At 46.5% G+C, this 20725-nt stretch overlaps 1 protein-coding gene across 2 annotated transcripts in view; it reads left to right on the forward strand.

The window, feature by feature from the left end:
- Window positions 1-20725, forward strand: part of wdr18 (WD repeat domain 18) — a 231301-nt gene that overhangs the window by 80070 nt on the left and 130506 nt on the right. For both annotated transcript variants that reach the window (XM_086004818.1, XM_086004819.1), the window contains exon 5: window positions 10082-10225. In XM_086004818.1, the coding sequence (XP_085860944.1) occupies window positions 10082-10225 (144 nt within the window). The remainder of the gene's footprint in view (window positions 1-10081; window positions 10226-20725) is intronic.

Raw genomic sequence — 20725 nt, forward strand, 5'->3', positions numbered from 1 at the left:
ATGTCGCCTGGGATTTTTAATTCATATTTTGCTCCATTATCTAGATTTATATGTTCTGCATTTCATAGAATAATGAATTCACACCAGAAATTATCTTCAGTTCACAAAGGCGTTTCTAGATCAGTTGGTAACAATTCAGATTGTGTACCAAAAATAACTTCTCCACACCCTCTCCCCACCCTATTCTTGGTGACGTGACAGATGGATTGAGCTTTGAAGCACAGGATAAGCTGGTGGCACACGCTACTCCTTTCTCTCGCACCACTTTTTCTGTGGGATGATGTTTACCGGTACACTCTACATTACATTCTGATAAATGATTCATGCTGTCCATTTTCTAGTGTACATTTGTCAGTTCCCTGTGGCATTGAATATGGGGAGTCGAGACCAAGAGTAGTCTTCACATTACAATTACAATTTTATTGGTCACATAACTAAATACAAGAAGTGTAATCTAGTCAGTGAAATGCTTTTTTCTTGACGAGCCGAGAGCACCAAGCAGCAAGAACACTTAGCTGCCTGGAGCTCACAAGGACGGCAGCCATCTTCATCGGCGTCATCACAAAAAAACACATACCGACATATACATGCATACATACTTTAAATATAAATAAAGCAGACATAAAATAAATAAAAGACATAAAAAGACAGCACATAAAATGAACAAGCAATAATGTAAAAAAAAGTAATTTCTACAGTAATTACATTGATATTTCTACCCAGGCTTCTAGAATAGTCTCTGGTTACAGGGTGGCTGCACTGGGAGAGCATCGTGAGGAACTCACAACTTATAATAAAGTAGGGTTAGAGCGCGGGGGGATAATTGGACCAGGGTGTGTAGATGTAATTCAGTCCCCAATTAAAATTGATGAATTTGTTTTTTTTTATATTTCTGTAATAAATTACTATACCCATATTTATAATAGAAACTGCTTATGTAATCTTCTCAAGGCCTCCTTCCAGAAACGAAGACACTTTCAAGGAACATAAAATACTTCAGCTAGAAAGCCTGCAACCTCTTAATTGACCTTGGTATGAACTCATCTGAGGTTTATGTAGCAGCAGTTAGATTTGGTAGTTTTAAAGAGAATTCGACTACACGTAGGAGAATAATAATACATTGGGCAGTAATTTGCTGCCCCTACGGGTGCATACAAGGTGCACACTCACCCATAAGGGCCGCGCAAATTCCGGGTTTAGACATGCACTGCGCATGCGCTAAAACCCAGAACTTGCGATCTGTCGAGAATTCTCTTGCCCAGCGAGTGCCCGTGAAATTCTTACGCCTAGTAAAAGCAGGCGTATGGCTTTTACCAGCGTAAGAGTTTTAAAAAACAGAAACATAACATTTTATCAATAATTTATACATTTAAAAACTTGTTAAATAAGGTAAGTTTATTTTTAGCCCTTTAAAACATGTAAATTTATTTTTCAAAAAATTATGTTTTTGTTTTAAATATTTAATCAATGCAATTTTAATTAATTTTAAATGTGATTTTTAAAAAACATTTATTTGATGTCTATGTGTGTTTTTGGGGTATTCCCATTCATTCTTATGGGGTTTCCAGACATACGGAACCTCCATAAATATGAATGGGGATCCCCATTCTGTCATTCGTTGGTCAGGCCCACATGATCCCAGGGGCGCTTGCGAACCGCCTACGCCCCTGGAATACTTGAGCCTCCTCCTGCGGCTACCCGGAGAGGCCCAGGACCGCGAGTCTCCAAGTACGTCGGCATTTTATTTGCGGATCGGAGGCATTTCCACGCGGGAAACCTCCGACCGCAAATTCAGGGCCATAGAAACATAGAAGTTAGGAGCAGGAGTAGGCATTCGGCCCCTCGAGCCTGTTCCGCCATTTAATGAGATCATGGCTGATCATCCAAATTCAGTACCCTGTCCCTGCTTTCCCCCCATAACCCTTGATCCCTTTAGCCTTAAGAAATATATCTAACTCCTTCTTGAATATATTTAATGAATTAGCATTTTCCCCACTACCGATGTCAGGCTTACCGGTCTATAATTCCCCATTTTCTCTCTCCCACCTTTTTTAAATAGTGGGGTTACATTAGTTACCCTCCAATCCATGGGAACTGTTCCAGAGTCTATAGAATTTTGGAAGATGACCAGCAATGAATGCATCTACTATTTCTAGGGCCACTTCCTTAAGTACCCTAGGATGTAGATTATCAGGCCCTGGGGATTTATCGGCCTTCAATCCCGTCAATTTCCCTAACACCATTTCCCTACAAATACTGATTTCATTCAGTTCCTCCCTCTCATTAGAGCCTATTTTTCCCGACATCTCTGGGAGGTTATTTGTGTCCTTCTTTGTGAAGACGGAACCAAAGTATGTATTTAATTGGTCAGCCATTTCTTTGTTCCCCATTATAAATTCCCCTGATTCTGACTGCAAGGGACCTACGCTTGACTTCACCAATCTTTTTCTCTTCACATATCTATAGAAGCTTTTACAGTCAGTTTTTATGTTCCCTGAAAGTTTACTCTCGTACTTTATTTTCCCGCTCTTAATTAATCCCTTTGTCCTCCTTTGCTGAATCCTAAACTGCTCCCAATTCTCAGGTTTGCTGCATTTTCTGGCCAATTTATATGTCCACTCCTTGGATCTTATGCTATCCCTAATTTCCCTTGTTAGCCATGGTTGAGTCACTTTTTTTGTTTTATTTTTATGCCAAACAGGGATAAATAAATTCTGTAGTTCATCCATGCGATCTTTAAATGTTTGCCATTGCCTATCCACCGTCAACCCTTTAAGTAATGTTCCCCAATATATCCTAGCCAACTCGCGCCTCATAATTCCGTTATTTAAATTCAGGACCCTAGTCTCTGAGTCAACTACTTCACTCTCCATCTTAATGAAGAATTCTATCATATTATGATCGCTCCTCCCCAAGGGGCCTCGCACAACAAGATTGCTAATTAAGCCTTTCTCATTGTATAATACCCAATCTAAGATGGCCTGATCTCTAGTTGGGTCCTCGAGATATTGGTCCAGGAAACCATCCCGTATTCACTCCAGGAATTCCTCCTGCACAGTATTGTTACTAATTTGGTTAGCCCAATCTATATGTAGATTAAAGTCACCCATGATAACTGCTGTGCCCTTATTGCACGCGTCTCTGATTAATGCCATCCCCAACCTCCGCATTACTGTTTGGGGGCCTGTATACAACTCCCACAAACGTTTTCTGCCCCTTGGTATTTCTCAGCTCTACCCATACAGATTCCACATCATCAGAGCTAATATCCTTCCTTACTATTGTGTTAATCTCTTTAACCAGCAATGCTACCCCACTTCCTTTTCCTTTTTGCCTGTCTTTCCTGAATATTGAATACCCCTGGATGTGGAATTCCCAACCTTGGTCGCCCTGGAGCCATGTCTCCATAATCACAATTATATCATATCCGTTTACATCTATTTGCACAGCTAATTCATCACCTTATTACGAATGCTCCTCGCATTAAGACACAAAGCCTTCAGGCTTGTTTTTTTTTAACACTCTTGGACCTTTTAGAATTATTATTTACTGTGGCCATGTTTGATTTACACCTTTGATTTCTCTGACTGCCACTTTTGCTTTTCTCCTTCCTGTCTTTTGCTTCTATCCTTGCTTCCCTTTCCCCTGTCTCCCTGCACAGGTTCCCAACCCCCTGCCATTTTAGTTTAAACCCTCCCCAACAGCGCTAGCAAACACTCCCCCTAGGACATCGGTCCCGGTCCTGCTCAGGTGCAAACCGTCAAGTTTGTACTGGTCCCACCTTCCCCAGAACTGGTTCCAATGTCCCAGGAATTTGAATCCCTCCCCCTTGCACCATTCCTCTAGCCACGTATTCATCTGAAATATCCTTCTATTTCTACTCTGACTAGCACGTGGCACTGGTAGCAATCCTGAGATTACTACCTTTGAGGTCCTATTTTTTAATTCACCTCCTAACTCCCTATATTCAGCTTTTAAGACCTCATCCCGGTTTTTATCCATATCGTTGGTACCTATATGCACCACGACAACTGGCTGTTCACCCTCCCCCTCCAGAATGCCCTGCAGCCACTCCGAGACATCCTTAACCCTTGCACCAGGGAGGCAACATACCATCCTGGAGTCTCGTTTGCGGCCGCAGAAACGCCTATCCCCCTTACAATAGAATCCCCTATCACTATAGTTCTCCCGCTCTTTTTCCTCCCGTCCTGTGCAGCAGAACTACTCATGGTGCCAGGAAGTTGGCCGCTGCTGCCTTCCCCCGATAAGCCATCTCCCTCAACAATATCCAAAGTGGTCTATCTGTTTGAGAGGGGGATGGCTACAGGGGACCCCTGCACTACCTGCTTGCGCCTACTACTCTGCCTGGCGGTCACCCATTCCCTTCCTGCCTGTGCAGCCTTTACCTGCGGTGTGACCAATTCATCAAATGTGCTATCCACGATGTCCTCAGCTTCGCGAATGCGCCAGTATGTAGCCATTCGCAGCTCCAGCGCCGCAATGCGGTCTGCCAGTAGCTGCAGCTGGATACACTTCCTGCACACATGGTCGTCAGGGACACAGGAAGTGTCCCTGATTTCCTACATAGTGCAGGAGGAGCATGCCACGGGTTCGAGCTGTGCTGCCATGACTTAACCTTTAATTAATTTAAATTAAATCAAATCAATACCACTAATTACACAATTAAATGATATACTCAAGGGCCCTTGTTTACAAGCACTCCCTGCTACACAACAGAGACCGTAGAAACTATAACCACAAAAGTTAAGACCGTCCAAGCTTTATAAACTATTAACCTTAACTGTTAAACTATAGAGTAGTATAAATACTCACCTGGCCATACTCACCCAATCAGCTACTTCCTCTTGCCCGCGTCACTTTGAATCGTGATGTGGCTCTGGAACACCGTCGCCCGTCTACGATATTGGTAAGTCTCTGAAAAAGCCCGCGAAAGTGAGTTTAAATACTTACTGTACTCTCCTGCTGCTCCCGACACCGGCCTCTTCCTACAGGGTGAAAAGTTAGGAAAAACAAAGGTGAAGCAAGGGAGCTCCTCCTTCCACTCCTCACCTAACTCCCTGACTCGCCCAACTTGCAGCACTCTGTTCAAACCGCACTCAGTCACTCCAGGGACTTGAGCATGAGGTCGATGATCAGCCATGATCTTATTGACTGGCGGAGCAGGCTCATGGGGCCGTATGGCCTACTTCTCCTATTTCTTATGTTCTTATGTCTAATCTGATACTCCAGTGGAGTACTGAGGGAGTGCTGCACTGCCAAAGGTACTGTCTTTCAGAAGACACATTAAACCTGCCCCCTCAGGTGAATATAAAAGATTCCATGGCACTATTTTGAAGAAGAGCAGGGAAGTTATCCCCAGTGTCCTGGCCAATATTTATCCCTCAACCAAAATTACTAAAACAGATTATCTGGTTAATATCTCATTGCTTTGTGGGACCTTGCTGTGCTCAAATTGGCTGCCGCATTTCTTACATTACAACAGTGACTGCATTTCAAAAGTACTTAATTGGCAGTAACGTGCTTTGTCCTGAGGTTATGAAAGGTGCTACATAAATGCAAGTTCTTTCTTTATCTCCTTCTCTACTTCACTTTCTCTTTCTCCATTTTCTCTTTATCTTTCTCTATCACTCTTTTTTGTTTATTTCACTCTTTATCTCCCTCTCTTTCTAAATATGAAGCTGATTTGGCATTCATGTTTGGTTGAGGATTCAATTCCGAACAACTTCCATTTTGTTTAATGAAGAAAACATCCCAAAGTGCTTTAAAGAGGGGAGAAAAATATAGATAAAAGGAATATTTTGCTAGGTGTCTCTAGGTCCCCTCTGATTACCTGTTTAACTTGTTTGTGCATGTTCCTGTATTCATCCCAGTGAATCCCTTCCCCTTTCTCCCTGCGGGATCTTTAGTGTCACTTCTAATTTGTTAGTCTATTTAAGGTTACAGTGTAATACTGAATCAGTAGTGGAGGAATGAACTGGTCAAACAAGCTGTAGTCAGCAGTGCAATTAGGTCAGATGTGGTCATCATCCCACCAGAGATGGTGAGTGGCCCAGAGAGACTGCAGAAGAGAAGAAAAGTTTTTAATAACTGATCTCCCGTGGTATTGTTTATGGGTAGACTGGAGATTGGAGCATGGTTGTGATGTTTAGCTGATTACCTGGCCTGCCCCTTTAAAACTAATGCTCAGGGGTTTTCGGTAAACAATGATCTGAATAGGCTATCCTGGGGTGGATGAGAGGCTAATTCACATTACTGGAACTCATTTGTGGAGTGGACAAGTTTTTCTTCATCAGAAAAAAATGTATTTTTTTTCAAGAATGGCAAGTTGTAATATGTTATTTTACCCAAAGTGCGATGGATCCACCTCTGAGAGATTGTAGATAATAGACAGATTTAAAATAAATCCTTGACTTTTTATTCACTTATGGGATCTGGGCATCACTGGCAAGGCCAGCATTTATTGCCCATCCCTAATCGCCCTCGAGAAGGTGGTGGTGAGCCGCCACCTTGAACCGCTGCAGTCTATGTGGTGAAGGTACTCTCACAGTGCTGTTAGGGAGGGAGTTCCAGGATTTTGACCCAGCGACGATGAAGGATCGGCGATATACTTCTAAGTCAGGATGGCGTGTGACTTGGAGGGGAACTTCGAGGTGGTGGTGTTCCCATGCGCCTGCTGCCCTTGTCCTTCTAGGTGGAAGAGGTCGCAGGTTTGCGAGGTGCTGCCGAAGAAGCATTGGTAGGACAGGTATTCCTAATGTGCAAAATCACAGGAGACTCCATTTAAGAACTTTTGCATGTAGCACCAAAGTGCTTGTGGCCCATTTGTCAGTTTGTTCTTCTGCATTTTAATGTTCCTAGAAGCTAGAACATTTTATTTTGGATATTGCTCAGTTTGATGCAAAGATGCAAGTTTAGATCAGTATTACTGAAACACATATCAGTTTGGATTTGATTGTTTATTCTAAAATATACATTTAATCATCATCCTGGCTCCAAATGCCATTTACTGCAGGATGGCCTTTTCTCTAACTGCGAGCTGTCATGTGTCATTTTGTGGATCTTGGCTTCACAGTGTCTGCGGTTTTTGTCAAAACAGTCCATGAAAAATCCAAAATAAAAAGCTCCAATTCCCCTTTTGATATTGCTGAGCTACTCCCATTGGTGCCGAATTGTCCCATTTATGTTGCGTAATGGATCCAAGAATGCAATGGATTGCAACAGATTCAAATAAGTGCAGGTGCTCCAAAGTTGCGGATGTAAACTTAAATGTAACTGCGCTTGATCAAAGCACGTTGCTGGCCGTGCAGGGAGGCTGAGAGGTCAGCCTGCTTGCGCCTGCATGCAGCCCCCGATGTTGCTGGCTTGTACTGTGTCTATCAAAAATGTTATGGAAATTGTTGTTTAAAAAGACTGGGACCTAGTGTCTGTATATACTCATTTTTGTAATGTATGTCATTACTATACACCAGGACTAGAATGCTAAATTAGACAAGTGAAAAGATGAAATTATTTGTGAGAAAATGATTTTTGTTACTATAGGATGTCAGTGAACAGCAGTAAAAGGGAAACGCAACTGGAGGCCATCAATATAAGATAGTCACCGAGAAATCAAATAGGGCATTCCGAAGAAACTTTTGTACCCAGAGAGTGGTGAGAATGTGGAACTCGCTATCACAGGGAGAGGTTGAGGCAAATAGTATAGATGCAATTAAGGGGAAACTAGATGAGCATATGAGGGAGAAGGGAATAGAGGGTTATGCTGATACGAGTTAGATGAAGAAAGATGGGAGGAGGCTCGAGTGGAGCATAAACACCAGCATGAACTGGTTGGGCCGAATGGCCTGTTTCTGTGCTGTATATTTTACGTAATACAAATCTAGAATTTTACAGCACAGAAGGAGGCCATTCTGACCATCATGCCTGTGCTGGCTCTCTGAAAGAGCTATCCACTTAGTCCCATTCCCCTGTCCTTTTTCCATGTCCTTTTTAAAAACTTTTTCAAATATTTTATCCACTTCCCTTTTAAAAACTACTGGTCAATCTCCCATGGCATTGTATACAGGGAGTCAAGACCATGTACAGTATTCAGATCAAGTGAGGATAACTGGGTGCAGGTAAGGAGGGGGATGATGGGAGGGGAAAGAAGAGAAGGGGGAGAGGGAAAAGGACAGGGAAAGGGATAAAGGGGGAGGAACAGGAGGGAGATGGCAAAGGAGAATGAGGAGGAGAACAAGGAGAGTAAAGGTAGAGAGGAGGACCGGACCGGAGTGGAGGGAGGGGGGTGGTGGTTTGAGGATGGCAGGAAGGAAACTACAGACCTGCCCGTTTAAGATCAGTTGTGGAGAAGTTACTGGAATCTATCATTGGGGGAAGAGTGGCTGAGCACTTGGACAAGTATGAGCTGATCAAAGAGAGCCAGCAAGGGTTGGGAGGTAGGAGACCGAATAGGGATAAAGGGAATATACTCTGAATAGCACGATGTAACTCGTGGTGTTCCCCATGGATCTGTATCAGGGTCTCAGCTTTTCACCATATATATCAATGACTTGGATGAAGGAATAGAGAGTTGTATATCCAAGTTTGCAGATGGCACTATTTAGGGGGCACAATAAGTTGTGTAGATGGGAGCAGGAATTTGCAAAGGGACATAGACAGATTAAGTGAGCTGGCAGATGGAGTTCAATAAGGGAAAGTGTGAGGTCATCCACTTTGAACCTGAGAATGACAAATCGGAATATTTTCTAAGTTATGAAAGACTAGGAACGGTGGAGGAGCAAAGAGATTTGGGTGTCCATGTACTCAAATTACTAAAAGCTATTGCACAGCTACAAATAGTTAGCAAAAAGACTAATGGAATATTGCCCTTCATCTCAAGGGAGCTGGAATACAAAGAGGAGGAAGTGATGCTTCAGTTGTACAGAGCCTTGTCAGACTCAATCTGAAGTACTGCGTTCAGTTTTGGGCAACACACTACAAGAAGGATACATTGGCCATGGAAAGTGTACAATGCAGATTCACCAAAATTGATACCGGGGCTTAATTTGTTAAATTATGAGGACAGTGTGCATATACTTGGCTTGTGTTCCCTTGCGTTTAATAGATTGATCTAATCGAGGAATGCCATTTAGGAGTGAAATCGGGAAGCACTTTTTCACACAATGGGCAGTGAAAATGTGAAATTCTCCTTCCCCTAAAGGCTATGGATGCTGGGTCAATTGAAATTTTCAAGACCGAGATCGATAGATTTTTGTTAGGTAAGGGTATCAAGGGAACTGGAGCAAAGGTGGGTAAATGTAGTTGAGGTACACATAAGCCATGCTCTGATTGAATGGCAGAACAGGCTGGAGGGGCTGAATGGCCAACTTCTGTTTCTAAGGGTGTAGCGTTGTTCTCTGCTGATGTTTTAAGCAAGATATCAAAAGCAGGGCACGTAGCAATGTCGTTTTTACTAAAAATACATTTCTATTAACAGCCACGCAGTAAAGTAAATGAGGTGGCACTTGCCTCCAGAGAGCCTGAGACGCAGCAGAAGGAGTGGTATTACCAGACATCTTGAGGTACCACTGCTGTTGGAGGCTGCTGCATTTTCTGCTGCTGCTTCTGGCAGCTGCTTCTACCTGTACAGACCAACAAAGCAATTGTCTGTTCACCAGCCTGCATGGAATATCCCAACCACTGAAGAAAATACGTTGGCCAGAAGCAATCTCAAAGTGAGAGTTTGCAAGCGTGTATATGTTGCTGTTGAATTTGCTGCATAATATAAACAGCAGCCAGATTCTGAGGTAATGCTGCAGAACCAATTCTTCAGATGGTTCCAGAATAAGAATGCAGCATAACACTTCTGCTTTGGTTAATTTAACAAATTCCAGCTCATTGCCAGCTGTTTATTGTAACAGTCTAGTCCATTGGTTGAGGACTAGATTCTCCCCTTCCTTTCTCTTCTCCCCCTGCCCTTTTCCTCCTCCCCATGCCATACTGTCCCCTCAGAACATCAGAAACTATGATACTAAATTATTCCATCATTAATGCTATTTTTGTTTTCCTTTTTTCCCCCCTCAAGCTTTGGGAAATAGCCTGCGGGGAACTCCTGATGTCTGTGCTATTTGATGTTGGAATCATGTCTGTGACCCTCGATCCTTGTGAATATTACCTGTTCTGTGGAGGAAACGACGGATCCATATTTCAGGTCAACTTGTTCACTGGGGTGAGTGGAGCCTACTCACTTAAAGGTGATTTGTTATATACAGGAACTCTTCAAACATGCTTCAAATATATTCAACAACTATATTAAAAATTTCCTGTAAGGAACAGCTTAGAATGACTAATAAATCCAAATGCCTGAGGTGACCATTAGAGACTGCAGCAGATACTTTATGTCACATTCTGGCATCTGTACAAAGGGCCTGTAAAGTATCAGGACTACAGTTCATTGAAGGTCAATGATTATCCCTCACCACTCCAACTCTTGCTGTGGTACAGTTCCATCGGCTTGGGGGTGGGAGGGTGCCGGCGGGGAGGGGGTTACTACCTCCCCATTCTTCATGTGAGCCTAGGTGAGCGTATCAACAGGATATTCGGTTGTGGGAGGGGAAGAAGAGATGACCGCTGAAGCTAATTCTGTCCTCCCCTGATACCCCCACTTACACGCACTTAGCTGCAAGTAGAGAAGATTTTTTCCCACTTTTGGGGAGTCTAAAACCAGGGGTCATTAATATAAGATAGTCACTAATCAATCCAGAAAGGAATTCAGGAGAAACTTCTTTACCCAGAGAGTGGTTAGAATGTGGAACTTGCTACCACAAGGAGTAGTTGAAGCGACTAGCATAGATGCATTGAAGGGGAAACTGGATAAACACATGAGGGAGAAAGGAATAGAAGGATATGCTGATCGGGTTAGATGAAGTAGGGGTGGGAGGAGGCTCGTGTGGAGCATAAACACTGGCACAGACCAGTTGGGCCGAATGGCCTGTTTCTGTGCTGTAAATTCCAAGTAATTGCTGGATAATGATTAGGAGCAGGAATTCTTAATTATTATTCTCCCTCTTCCCCAAACTCTCATGAACAGAGACCAGTTGTAGTGGATGTGCTGCTGCCCAGCTGAGATCAGCTAACTGCACAAACTGGGAATCACTCTAGTCCCTTCTGGTCTGTTTGACTGAGTTCTATTGCAGGAAGTACAATTACCCACCGAGCCATCAGGGAATTGAGTAATTGAATCCATTGATTATCAATACAATTACACAAGCCTTGAAGATAAGTTAAATCATTCTGAAGATGTGGAGCATCAGTTCAATGTATATTCAGACTTCTGCAGAGCTGTGCCCTATGCCCTTCCCTTTGGAACTTTAGTCACATCGTGAGTAAAGTTGATATTTTATGCACAATGAACTGCTTGTTTCTTGTTCCGGTGATGACAGGAAAAAAGAATGGTCTGGAACTCTCGCTGCTAGAGAAGTGAAGAACGGTCCATTGGGGAAAAAAGTACTTGCAGTTGTATGGCTCCTGGACATGTTTGGTTAATATTTCAAAGCGCTTCACACAATGAATTACTTTGCAGTGCAGTGACTGTTGTCATGTAGGCAAACACAGCAGCCATTCTGTGCCAGGAATGCTCCACACGCAGCAACTGAAACAAAATTACCAGTTGATCTGTTAGTGTTAATTGAGGGAGGACTGTTGGCTAGGACTGAGAACTCCCTGCTCTTCTTCGAATAGTGGCATTCAGTCTGTTATATCCACATGAGCGGTTTAGTGTCTCATCTGAAGGATAGCACCTCTGATATTGGAACACTCCTCCCTTCTGCACTGGAGTGTCCATGTAGATTATGTGCTCAAGTCCTGAAGTGGACTTGAACCCACCGTTGAGAGGGCTGATACAATCTCTTTAATTAAACAATTTCATAGAAAATATAAGCACTTTAACCTACCAGTTTATTATTAATCATGCTGCTTAAATGTTTAAGATTGCTTATTTTTGTATTAAATGTTTATAATGTAGGGAGTTGTTGTCCTAGCAGAGAAGTGTATGTACTACATTGATTCTGGTAGCAAAATGACAGTCTGAGTGAGATATCTGATAATAAACTGTTAAATACTGTAGCACAATTTTGAAGTGACAACTGAAATGGGGCAGTGGTTTACAAGAACAGAGGTGTCAAGGGTGGATTTTTTGAGGAGAGGGATGTTGACAGATTTGAAGGGGGGGGAGAGAGAGAGACAGACACACCAGGGAGAGGAGAGAGGCGGGGAGGAGAGAGGCGGGGAGGGGGGAGGAGAGAGGCGGGGAGGGGGGAGGAGAGAGGCGGGGAGGGGGGAGGAGAGAGGCGGGGAGGGGGGAGGAGAGAGGCGGGGAGGGGGGAGGAGAGAGGCGGGGAGGGGGGAGGAGAGAGGCGGGGAGGGGGGAGGAGAGAGGCGGGGAGGGGGGAGGAGAGAGGGGGGGAGGGGGGAGGAGGGGAGGGGGAGGAGAGAGGGGGGGGGAGGGGGAGGAGAGAGGGGGGGGAGGGGGAGGAGAGAGGGGGGGAGGGGGAGGAGAGGGGGGGGAGGGGGAGGAGAGGGGGGAGGGGGAGGAGAGAGGAGGGGGAGGAGGGGGGAGGGGGAGGAGAGGGGGGGAGGGGGAGGGGAGGGGGAGGAGAGAGGAGGGGGAGGAGGGGGGAGGGGGAGGAGAGGGGGGGGAGGGGGAGGAGAGAGGAGGGGGAGGAGAGGGGGGAGGGGGAGGAGAGAGGAGGGGGAGGAGAGGGGGGAGGAGAGAGGAGGGGGAGGAGAGGGGGGAGGGGGAGGAGAGAGGAGGGGGAGGAGAGGGGGGAGGGGGAGGAGAGAGAGGGGGGGAGGGGGAGGAGAGAGAGAGGGGAGGAGAGAGGGGGGGAGGGGAGGGCGGGGCGGTGGAGAGGGGGGGCGGGGCGGAGAGAGCGGAGGGGAGGGGGCGGGGCGGAGAGGGGGGCGGGGCGGGGGGAGGAGGGTGGGGAGGGGGGCGAGGGGAGGAGAGGGGGCGGGGGGCGAGGGGAGGAGAGGGGGAGGGGGCGGGGGCGGAGAGGGGCGGGGGGCGAGGGGAGGGGAGGGGGAGGAGAGGGGGCGGGGGAGGGGAGGGGGGAGGAGAGGGGGCGGGGAGGGGGGAGGAGAGGGGGCGGGGAGGGGGGAGGAGAGGGGGCGGGGAGGAGAGGGGGGCGGGGAGAGAGGGAGGCGGGGAGAGAGGGAGGCGGGGAGAGGGAGGGGAGGGAGGTGGGGAGAGGGAGGCGGGGAGAGAGGGAGGGAGGCGGGGGGAGGGGGAGGAGAGAGGGAGGGAGGCGGGGGGAGGAGAGAGGGAGGCGGGGGGAGGAGAGAGGGAGGCGGGGAGAGAGGGAGGCGGGGAGGAGAGGGGGAGGGGGGGAGAAGGAGGAGAGGGGGAGGGGGAGGAGAGGGAGGCGGGGTGGCAGGGAGGCGGGGAGGGGGAGGAGAGAGGGAGGGGGAGGAGAGGGAGGCGGGGAGGGGGAGGAGAGAGGGAGGGGGAGGAGAGGGAGGCGGGGAGGGGGAGGAGAGAGGGAGGCGGGGAGGGGGAGGAGACGGAGGGGGGCGGGGAGGGGCAGGAGCGGGGGAGGAGAGAGGGAGGGGGAGGAGAGAGGGAGGGAGGCGGGGAGGCGGAGGAGAGAGGGAGGGAGGAGAGAGGGAGGAGAGAGGCAGGCGGGGAGGGGGAGGAGCGAGGTGGGGAGGCGCGAGGGGGGAGGGGCGAGAGAGAGCGAGGCGGGGAGGGGCGAGAGAGAGCGAGGAGGAGGGGCGAGAGAGAGCGAGGCGGGGCGGGAGCGAGAGAGAGCGAGGAGGGGCGGGGGCGAGAGAGAGCGAGGAGGGGCGGGAGCGAGAGAGAGCGAGGAGGGGCGGGGGCGAGAGAGAGCGAGGAGGGGCGAGAGCGAGGCGGGGAGGGACGAGAAAGAGAGGGCGAGGCGGGGGAAGAGAGAGAGAGAGAGGCGGGGAGAGGGAAGAAAGAGAGAGACACCTGGGGGGGGCGGTGTCCAGGCGTGTGTAGTCTGTTCCCGGGGACTGAGCGGCGGCCGCACTTTGGAACAACACAGGTGGAGGTGCAGCACATGCACAATGGCCGCTGCAAGGAGGCTAAAGTAAACAAGTTTTAGGACCCCGATGAAAGAAAAATGATTTGCTTTTTTTAAATTCAGAAAATTGTTTAAAGCCAGCAGAAATACAGAAAATTGATGTTGAATGTCCTGCGGTAAGTTCCAGTTAAATTTTGCCAGGTGTTGTCCCCTTTTTGAAAGAGTCTATCAGGTTTATTTGAATCATGTTATGAGAGAGGGGAAAAAGTTTGTGCCCCTGTTTGTACCTCAGAGTCTGAGAGACGGAGGGAACGGCAGCAGAAAAAGAGGAAACAACTTCTCCAAAACTGATCCCAACTCATCGCCAAGGCTGGGGATAGATAACCTCACTGCTGCCTTAGGAAGTTTAACCACTTTATTCACTTTCTTATTTGAGCTCCGTTTGGAATTAGAGTTTATTTTTTTTTGTATGTTTAACGACAACGCTGAAGAGAGAACGAGAAACTTGGATCAACTTCTGTCAAAGCTGCAGTGAGACTTGAAAGAACTTAAAGATTCTTAATGAACTTTTCACAAAAAATGAGTGTTAAAAACACTTTTCCACCCCCCTAAGTTTCAAGAAGTATTTGGAAGAAACAGAAACAAAAATCAATTTTCCACTCATCTAAATAAGTTTCAACCAGGTCTTGAAGTCCAAACACTTTTAAAGAGGTTCTGAAATGCTTAAAACATTTTAAAATTGAAATTTCTCACTATTTGATTTTGAACGATCGACTGAAATGAGTAGCTTTACACAAGCATGCAACCATGCTGTTGAGGGGGAGGGCAAGGAGGATTTGTAGGAATTACATTTTACTTTTTATTGACTTAAAAAAAAAAAAAATATCATTAAGACATTTAGGAAGAGAACAGAAAAAGTGGAAAAACACAAACCATTTTATTTTGTCTGTCGTTCTCCCATCCTAACAAGTCCCAGGAATAATGTAAATATAGATGTCCTCTTAAACGTTAAGTGGAGTGTTAATAGAAACACGAGTTATGTAAGGCTGTATGAAAAATGAAAGGAAACTACTTTAGAAGAAACTACTATTTGTTTATTGAGAAAGACACAGAAAATACTTTGATTAAACTGATAATGTACAATTTTGATTTGGTATGAATGTTTGAAATAGGAGATTAAAAATTGAGTGTACAATGAAGTTTGTTTCCCACTATTTAATTGGGAAGTGCCTAAAATAATTCAAAGTTTTCCTGATTAGATCAGGGATTAATGGCCCAGAAATTCGGGCCGGGGGCTTCTCGCAGGTGTAAGCCCCCGACCACTTACCTAGCGCACCGGCCGTTGAGCTGTGGGCCCCCATGAAATTCCGATCCGGGGCCTGCTCCAACTGCCGGCGCGCAGTGCTTGCGTATCTCAGGGGCGCAGTTAGTTCGATGCGTCCCCTGGGATCACGTGGGCCATGGAGAGCCAATTGTGCAGGGAATGCTTCATTCATAAGTTTGACAGGAAGCCTTATAAATACTACGGGCCCCAAAACATCACTAAATCTTCAATAAAGTTTTTTTTAAATCACATTTTTTAAATAAACTATAAATTACATGAAATAACTATTTTAAACAATAATTTAAATTTTTGAAAAAAATAATTTTATTTTCTAACGGGGCTAAAAATAAACTTACCTTGCTTTAAAGTATTTAAAAATAATAAACCTGTGGAAAAAATGTTTTAATTTTAATTAATTCACCACTTACCTTGTGAAAAGCAGGCCTTACGGCTGCTTTTTAAATGTCTAACTCCTGGAGACTTACCCTCCCGGGAAAACCTGCAAAACAAACGTAAGTTCGATGCGCACGCGCAGCCTCTCCTGCGCACGCGTTTGAACTCTGAACCCCTTCTTTCAGAGGAACGGAAGTGCCGTTTTCCCGCGCATGCGCAGTGCATGCAGCAAACCGGCACTTTCATTGGGCCTAAGGGTGAGTACCCCGTACGTACTCACCCGTGGAGACCCGAAGTTCTGGGCCAATATTGTGGAGAATGTTTGAGAGGAAAACATTAGAAGTGAAATTCGTAAATTAACATCTTTACGGCAACATATTAATAAACATTTCCAAGGCAGTCTGATTGGTTCTCCTGTCCAGGAAGAAAGATGAATGTTTGTTTATTTTTGTTAAATCATAGCTTTTCCTGCTTTTTCAGTGACGCAAATTGTGTGTGTGTTTTTCTGCACTTGTGAATAAGTGCTGCATTTCTGACATGTTACGCGGGGGGGTGGTGCTGGTTCAAGAAGACAGCGTTTATTAGTGGAAATGATTGAAGTTGGAAATACAGGATACCTGCATTTGTTCAATAGCTAAAGAACTACAGCACTTTATATTTGTTGGTTGTCTGGTTGCATTGTGATTAATATTCTAATGACTTATGTGGACGTACAGCACGTCAGCGCCATAGGAAAGCTGCTGTTTGTGCAGGCATTGCTATAGTGACATAAGGGATGAGCTAATACGTTGAAAACTTTAAAATTAATACAAAATAATAGATGTGCCTCTTTCAGCTCAGCTTGGGCTTTTGGATTGTTTATCGATGCATAACCGTGTAACTGAGTGACGTTTCTGAAGTGTTAATGCATTATTATGCAGTTCTTTTATATGCCAGTCATTTCTGACAAGTAATTTTTTATTAAATAGAATTTGTACATGATGAGCTAAAAGCTTTTAATTAATTCTACCGTAAACAAACTTGCAGAATGGGCATGTAAATGACAAATTAATTTCAATATAGGTAAGTGTGAGGTGGTGCATTTAGGTAGGAGTAATAAGGACGCAACCTACTCCATGGAAAATCAGAGTCTAAATGGGGTAGAGGTGCAAAGCGATCTAGGGGTATAGATTCACAAATCATTAAAAGTAGCAGGTTAAAAGCTGTAAAAGTGCAAATAAAGCACTGGGGCTTATTTCTAGAAGAATTCAAAAGCAGAGAAGTTATGTTAAACTTGTATAGAACCTTGTCTGATTGTCTCATGAGTTTAGATGGTAGGGTGGCAATATGGCATTTATATGCTTTTAAGTGGTTGCTGTTGCTGTCATTGTTGTTAAAGTTGTTTTAAAATTTGCTCATGGACGAAAAGGTCGCATTCAAAGGAGTTCGTGGCCCACTCGTTCGAAAAAAATATTAGAGGGAATATTGGTCAGGAGGTGAGACACTCGCCACAGAATACCCAGCCTCTGACCTGCTCTTGTAGCCACAGTATTTATGTGTTTGGTCCAGTTAAGTTTCTGGTAAATGGTGGCTACCCCCCCCCCCCCCCCCCCCCCCAGGATGTTGATGGTGAGGGATGCGGCGATGGTAATGCCATTGAATGCCAAGGGGTGGTGGTTAGACTCTCTCTTGTTGGAGATAGTCGTTGCTTGGCACTTGTGTGACGCGAATGTTACTTGCCACTTATCAGCCCAAACCTGAATGTCGTCCAGGTCTTGTTGCATATGGGCATGGACTGCTTCATTTTCTGGGGAGTTGCGAATGGAACTGAACACTGAAATCATCAACGAACATCCCCACATCTGACCTTATGATGGAGGTAAGGTCACTGATGAAGCAGCTGAAGATGATTGGGCCTAGGACACTGCCCTGAGTAACTCCTGCAGTGATGTCCTGGGGCTGTGATGATTGACCTTCAATAACCACAACCATCTTCCTTTGTGCTAGGTATGACTCCAGCCAGTGGAGAGTTTCCCCCCTGATTCCCATTGACTTCAGTATTACTAGTGCTCCTTGATGCCACACTCGGCCAAATGCTGCCTTGATGTCAAGAGGGCAGACACTCTCACCTCACCTCACCTCTGGAATTCAGCTCTTTTGTCCATGTTTGGACCAAGGCTGTAATGAAGTCGGGAGCCGAGTGGTCCTGGTGGAACCCAAACTGGGCATCAGTGAGCAGGTTATTGGTGAGTAAGTGCTGCTTGATAGCCCTGCCGACGACACCTTCCATCACTTTGCTGATAATTGAGAGTAGACTGATGGGACGGTAATTGGCCAGATTGGATTTGTCCTGCCTTTTGTGGACAGGACATAACTGGGCAGTTTTTCACATTGTCGGATAGATGCCAGTGTTGTAGTTGTACTGGAACAGCTTGGCTAGAGGCACGGCTAGTTCTGGAGCACAAGTCTTCAGCACGACAGCCGGGATGTTGTCGGGGCCCGTAGCCTTTGCTCTATCCAGTGCGCTCAGTGGAGTAAATCGAAGTGGCTGAAGACTGGCTTCTGTGACGATGGGGTCGTCAGGAGGAGGCCAATATGGATCATCCATTCGGCACTTCTGGCTGAAGATGGTTGCAAACACTTCAACCGTGTCTTTTTCACTCGTGTGCTGGGCTCCGCCATCATTGAGGATGGAAATATTCATGGAGCCTACTCCTCCTATTAGTTGTTTAATTATCCACCACCATTCACGACTGGTTGTGGCAGGACTGCAGAGCTTTGGTCTGATCCGTTGATTGTGGGATCGCTTAGCTCTGCCTATATAGTATGCTGCTTCCGCTGTTTAACATGCATGTAGTCCTGTGTTGCAGCTTCCCAGGTTGGCACCTCATTTTTAGATACGGCTGGTGCTGCTCCTGGCATGCTCTTCTACACTCCTCGTTGAACCAGGGTTGGTCCCCTGGCTTGATGGTAATGGTAGAGTGAGGGATACAGATTGTGGTGGAATACAACTCTACTGCTGCTGATGGCCCACAGCACCTCATGGATACCCAGTTTTGAGCTGCTAGATCTGTTCTGAATCTATCCCACTTAGCACGGTGGTAGTGCCACACAACACGATGGAGGGTGCCATCCGTGTGAAGATGGGTCTTCGTCTCCACAAGGACTGTGCGGCGGTCACTGCTACCATGGACAGATGCATCTGCGTCAGGTAGATTGGTGAGGATGAGGTCAAGTAGGTTTTTCCCTTGTGTTGGTTCTCTCACCACCTGCCACAGGCCCAGCCTGGCAGCTATGTCCTTCAGGGCTCGGTCAGTCGTGGCGCTACCGAGCCACTCTTGGTGATGGACATTGAAGTCCCCCACTCAGAGTACATTCTGTGCCCTTGCTACCCTCAGTGCTTCTTTCAAGTGGTGTTCAACATGGAGGAGTACTGATTCATCAGCTGAGGGAGGGCGGTAGGTGGTAATCAGCAGGAGGTTTCCTGAGGTCTGGAGTCAATGTCGATGACTCCCAGGGCCCCTCCCACCCGACTGTATACCACTGTACCGCCACCTCTGGACTAGTCTGTGTGACAGCTCTCCCAATTTTGACAAAAGTCCCCAAATGTTAGTAAGGAGGATTTTGCAGGGTCGACTGGGCTGGGTGTGTCATTGTCGTGTCCGAAGTCAATGCCAGGCGGTCCGTCTGGTTTAATTCTTAAAATTGTTTTCTGTAGCGGTTTGTTACAACTGAGTGGCTTGCTAGGCTTGCCTATTGCACATCCCCGATTTTCTTCGCTCCACCATTGGTGGTGGCTGTGCCTTCAGCTGCTTGGGCCCTAAGCTTTGGAATTCCCTCCCCAGGAGGTGGGGTGAAAGGTGACGGAGACTCTTCCCTTCCCTTCGTTGACTTCGTCGTCTCTATCTCTGCGGATAGGTTATTGACTAACATTCACTACAAGCCCACTGACTCACAGCTACCTGGAATATACTTCCTCCCACCCCGCCTCCTGTAAGGACTCTATTCCATTCTCCCAGTTTCTCCGTCTCCGCCGCATCTGCTCTGACGATGCCACCTTCCATACCAGTGCTTCCAACATGTCTTCCTTTTTCCTCAACCGAGGATTCCCCTCTACCGTAGTTGACACGGCCCTTAACCGTGTCCGTTCTATCTCCTGCACTTTTGCCCTCACCCCTGCCCCCCCCTCCCGGAACCACGATAGAGTTCCCCTTGTCCTCACCTTTCACCCCACCACATTCAACGGATCATCCTCTACCATTTCCACCACCTCCAGTGTGATCCCACCACCAAATGCATCTTCCCTTCACTTCCCCTTTCAGCATTCTGTAGGGACCGCTCCCTCTGCGACACCCTAGTCCACTCTTTTGCCCCCAACAGCCCTTCCCCTTCGCCTGGCACCTTCCCGTGCAAGCGCAGGAGATGCAACACATGCCCTTATACCTCCCCACTTCCCACTGTCCAGGGCCCCAAACACCCCTTCCAGGTGAAACAGCGATTTACTTGTACTTCTTGCAATTTAGTATACTGTATTCGCTGCTCACGATGTGGTCTCCTCTACATTGGGGAGACCAAATGCAGATTGGGTGACCGCTTTGCGGAACACCTCCATTCAGTCTGTAAGGGGGACACCGAGCTTCCGGTCGCCTGTCACTTTAATTCACTGCTCCACTCCCACTCAGACCTCACCGTCCTCGGCCTCTTGCATTTTTCCACGGACGCTCAGCATAAGCTCGAGGAACAGCACCTCATCTTCCGATTAGGCACTTTACAGCCTTCTGGTCTCAACATAGAGTTCAACAATTTCAGATCATAACCCCGGCCCCTATCATGTATATTTTTTATCCACGCTTTTGTTCTGTTCTTCTCTCCCACGTGGCAGCTGTCTTTCATTCTGCCAGCGCAATTTACACTTCACCTAGAGCCATCCTTTGTTTCTTAACCTGTCCCATTACCATCTCCTTTTGCCATGAATCTCTCAATGTCTCTT

The sequence above is a fragment of the Somniosus microcephalus genome, chromosome 13, assembly GCF_052327205.1.
Source record: "Somniosus microcephalus isolate GS21.2 chromosome 13, FLI_Smic_1.0, whole genome shotgun sequence".
NCBI lineage: Eukaryota > Metazoa > Chordata > Chondrichthyes > Squaliformes > Somniosidae > Somniosus > Somniosus microcephalus.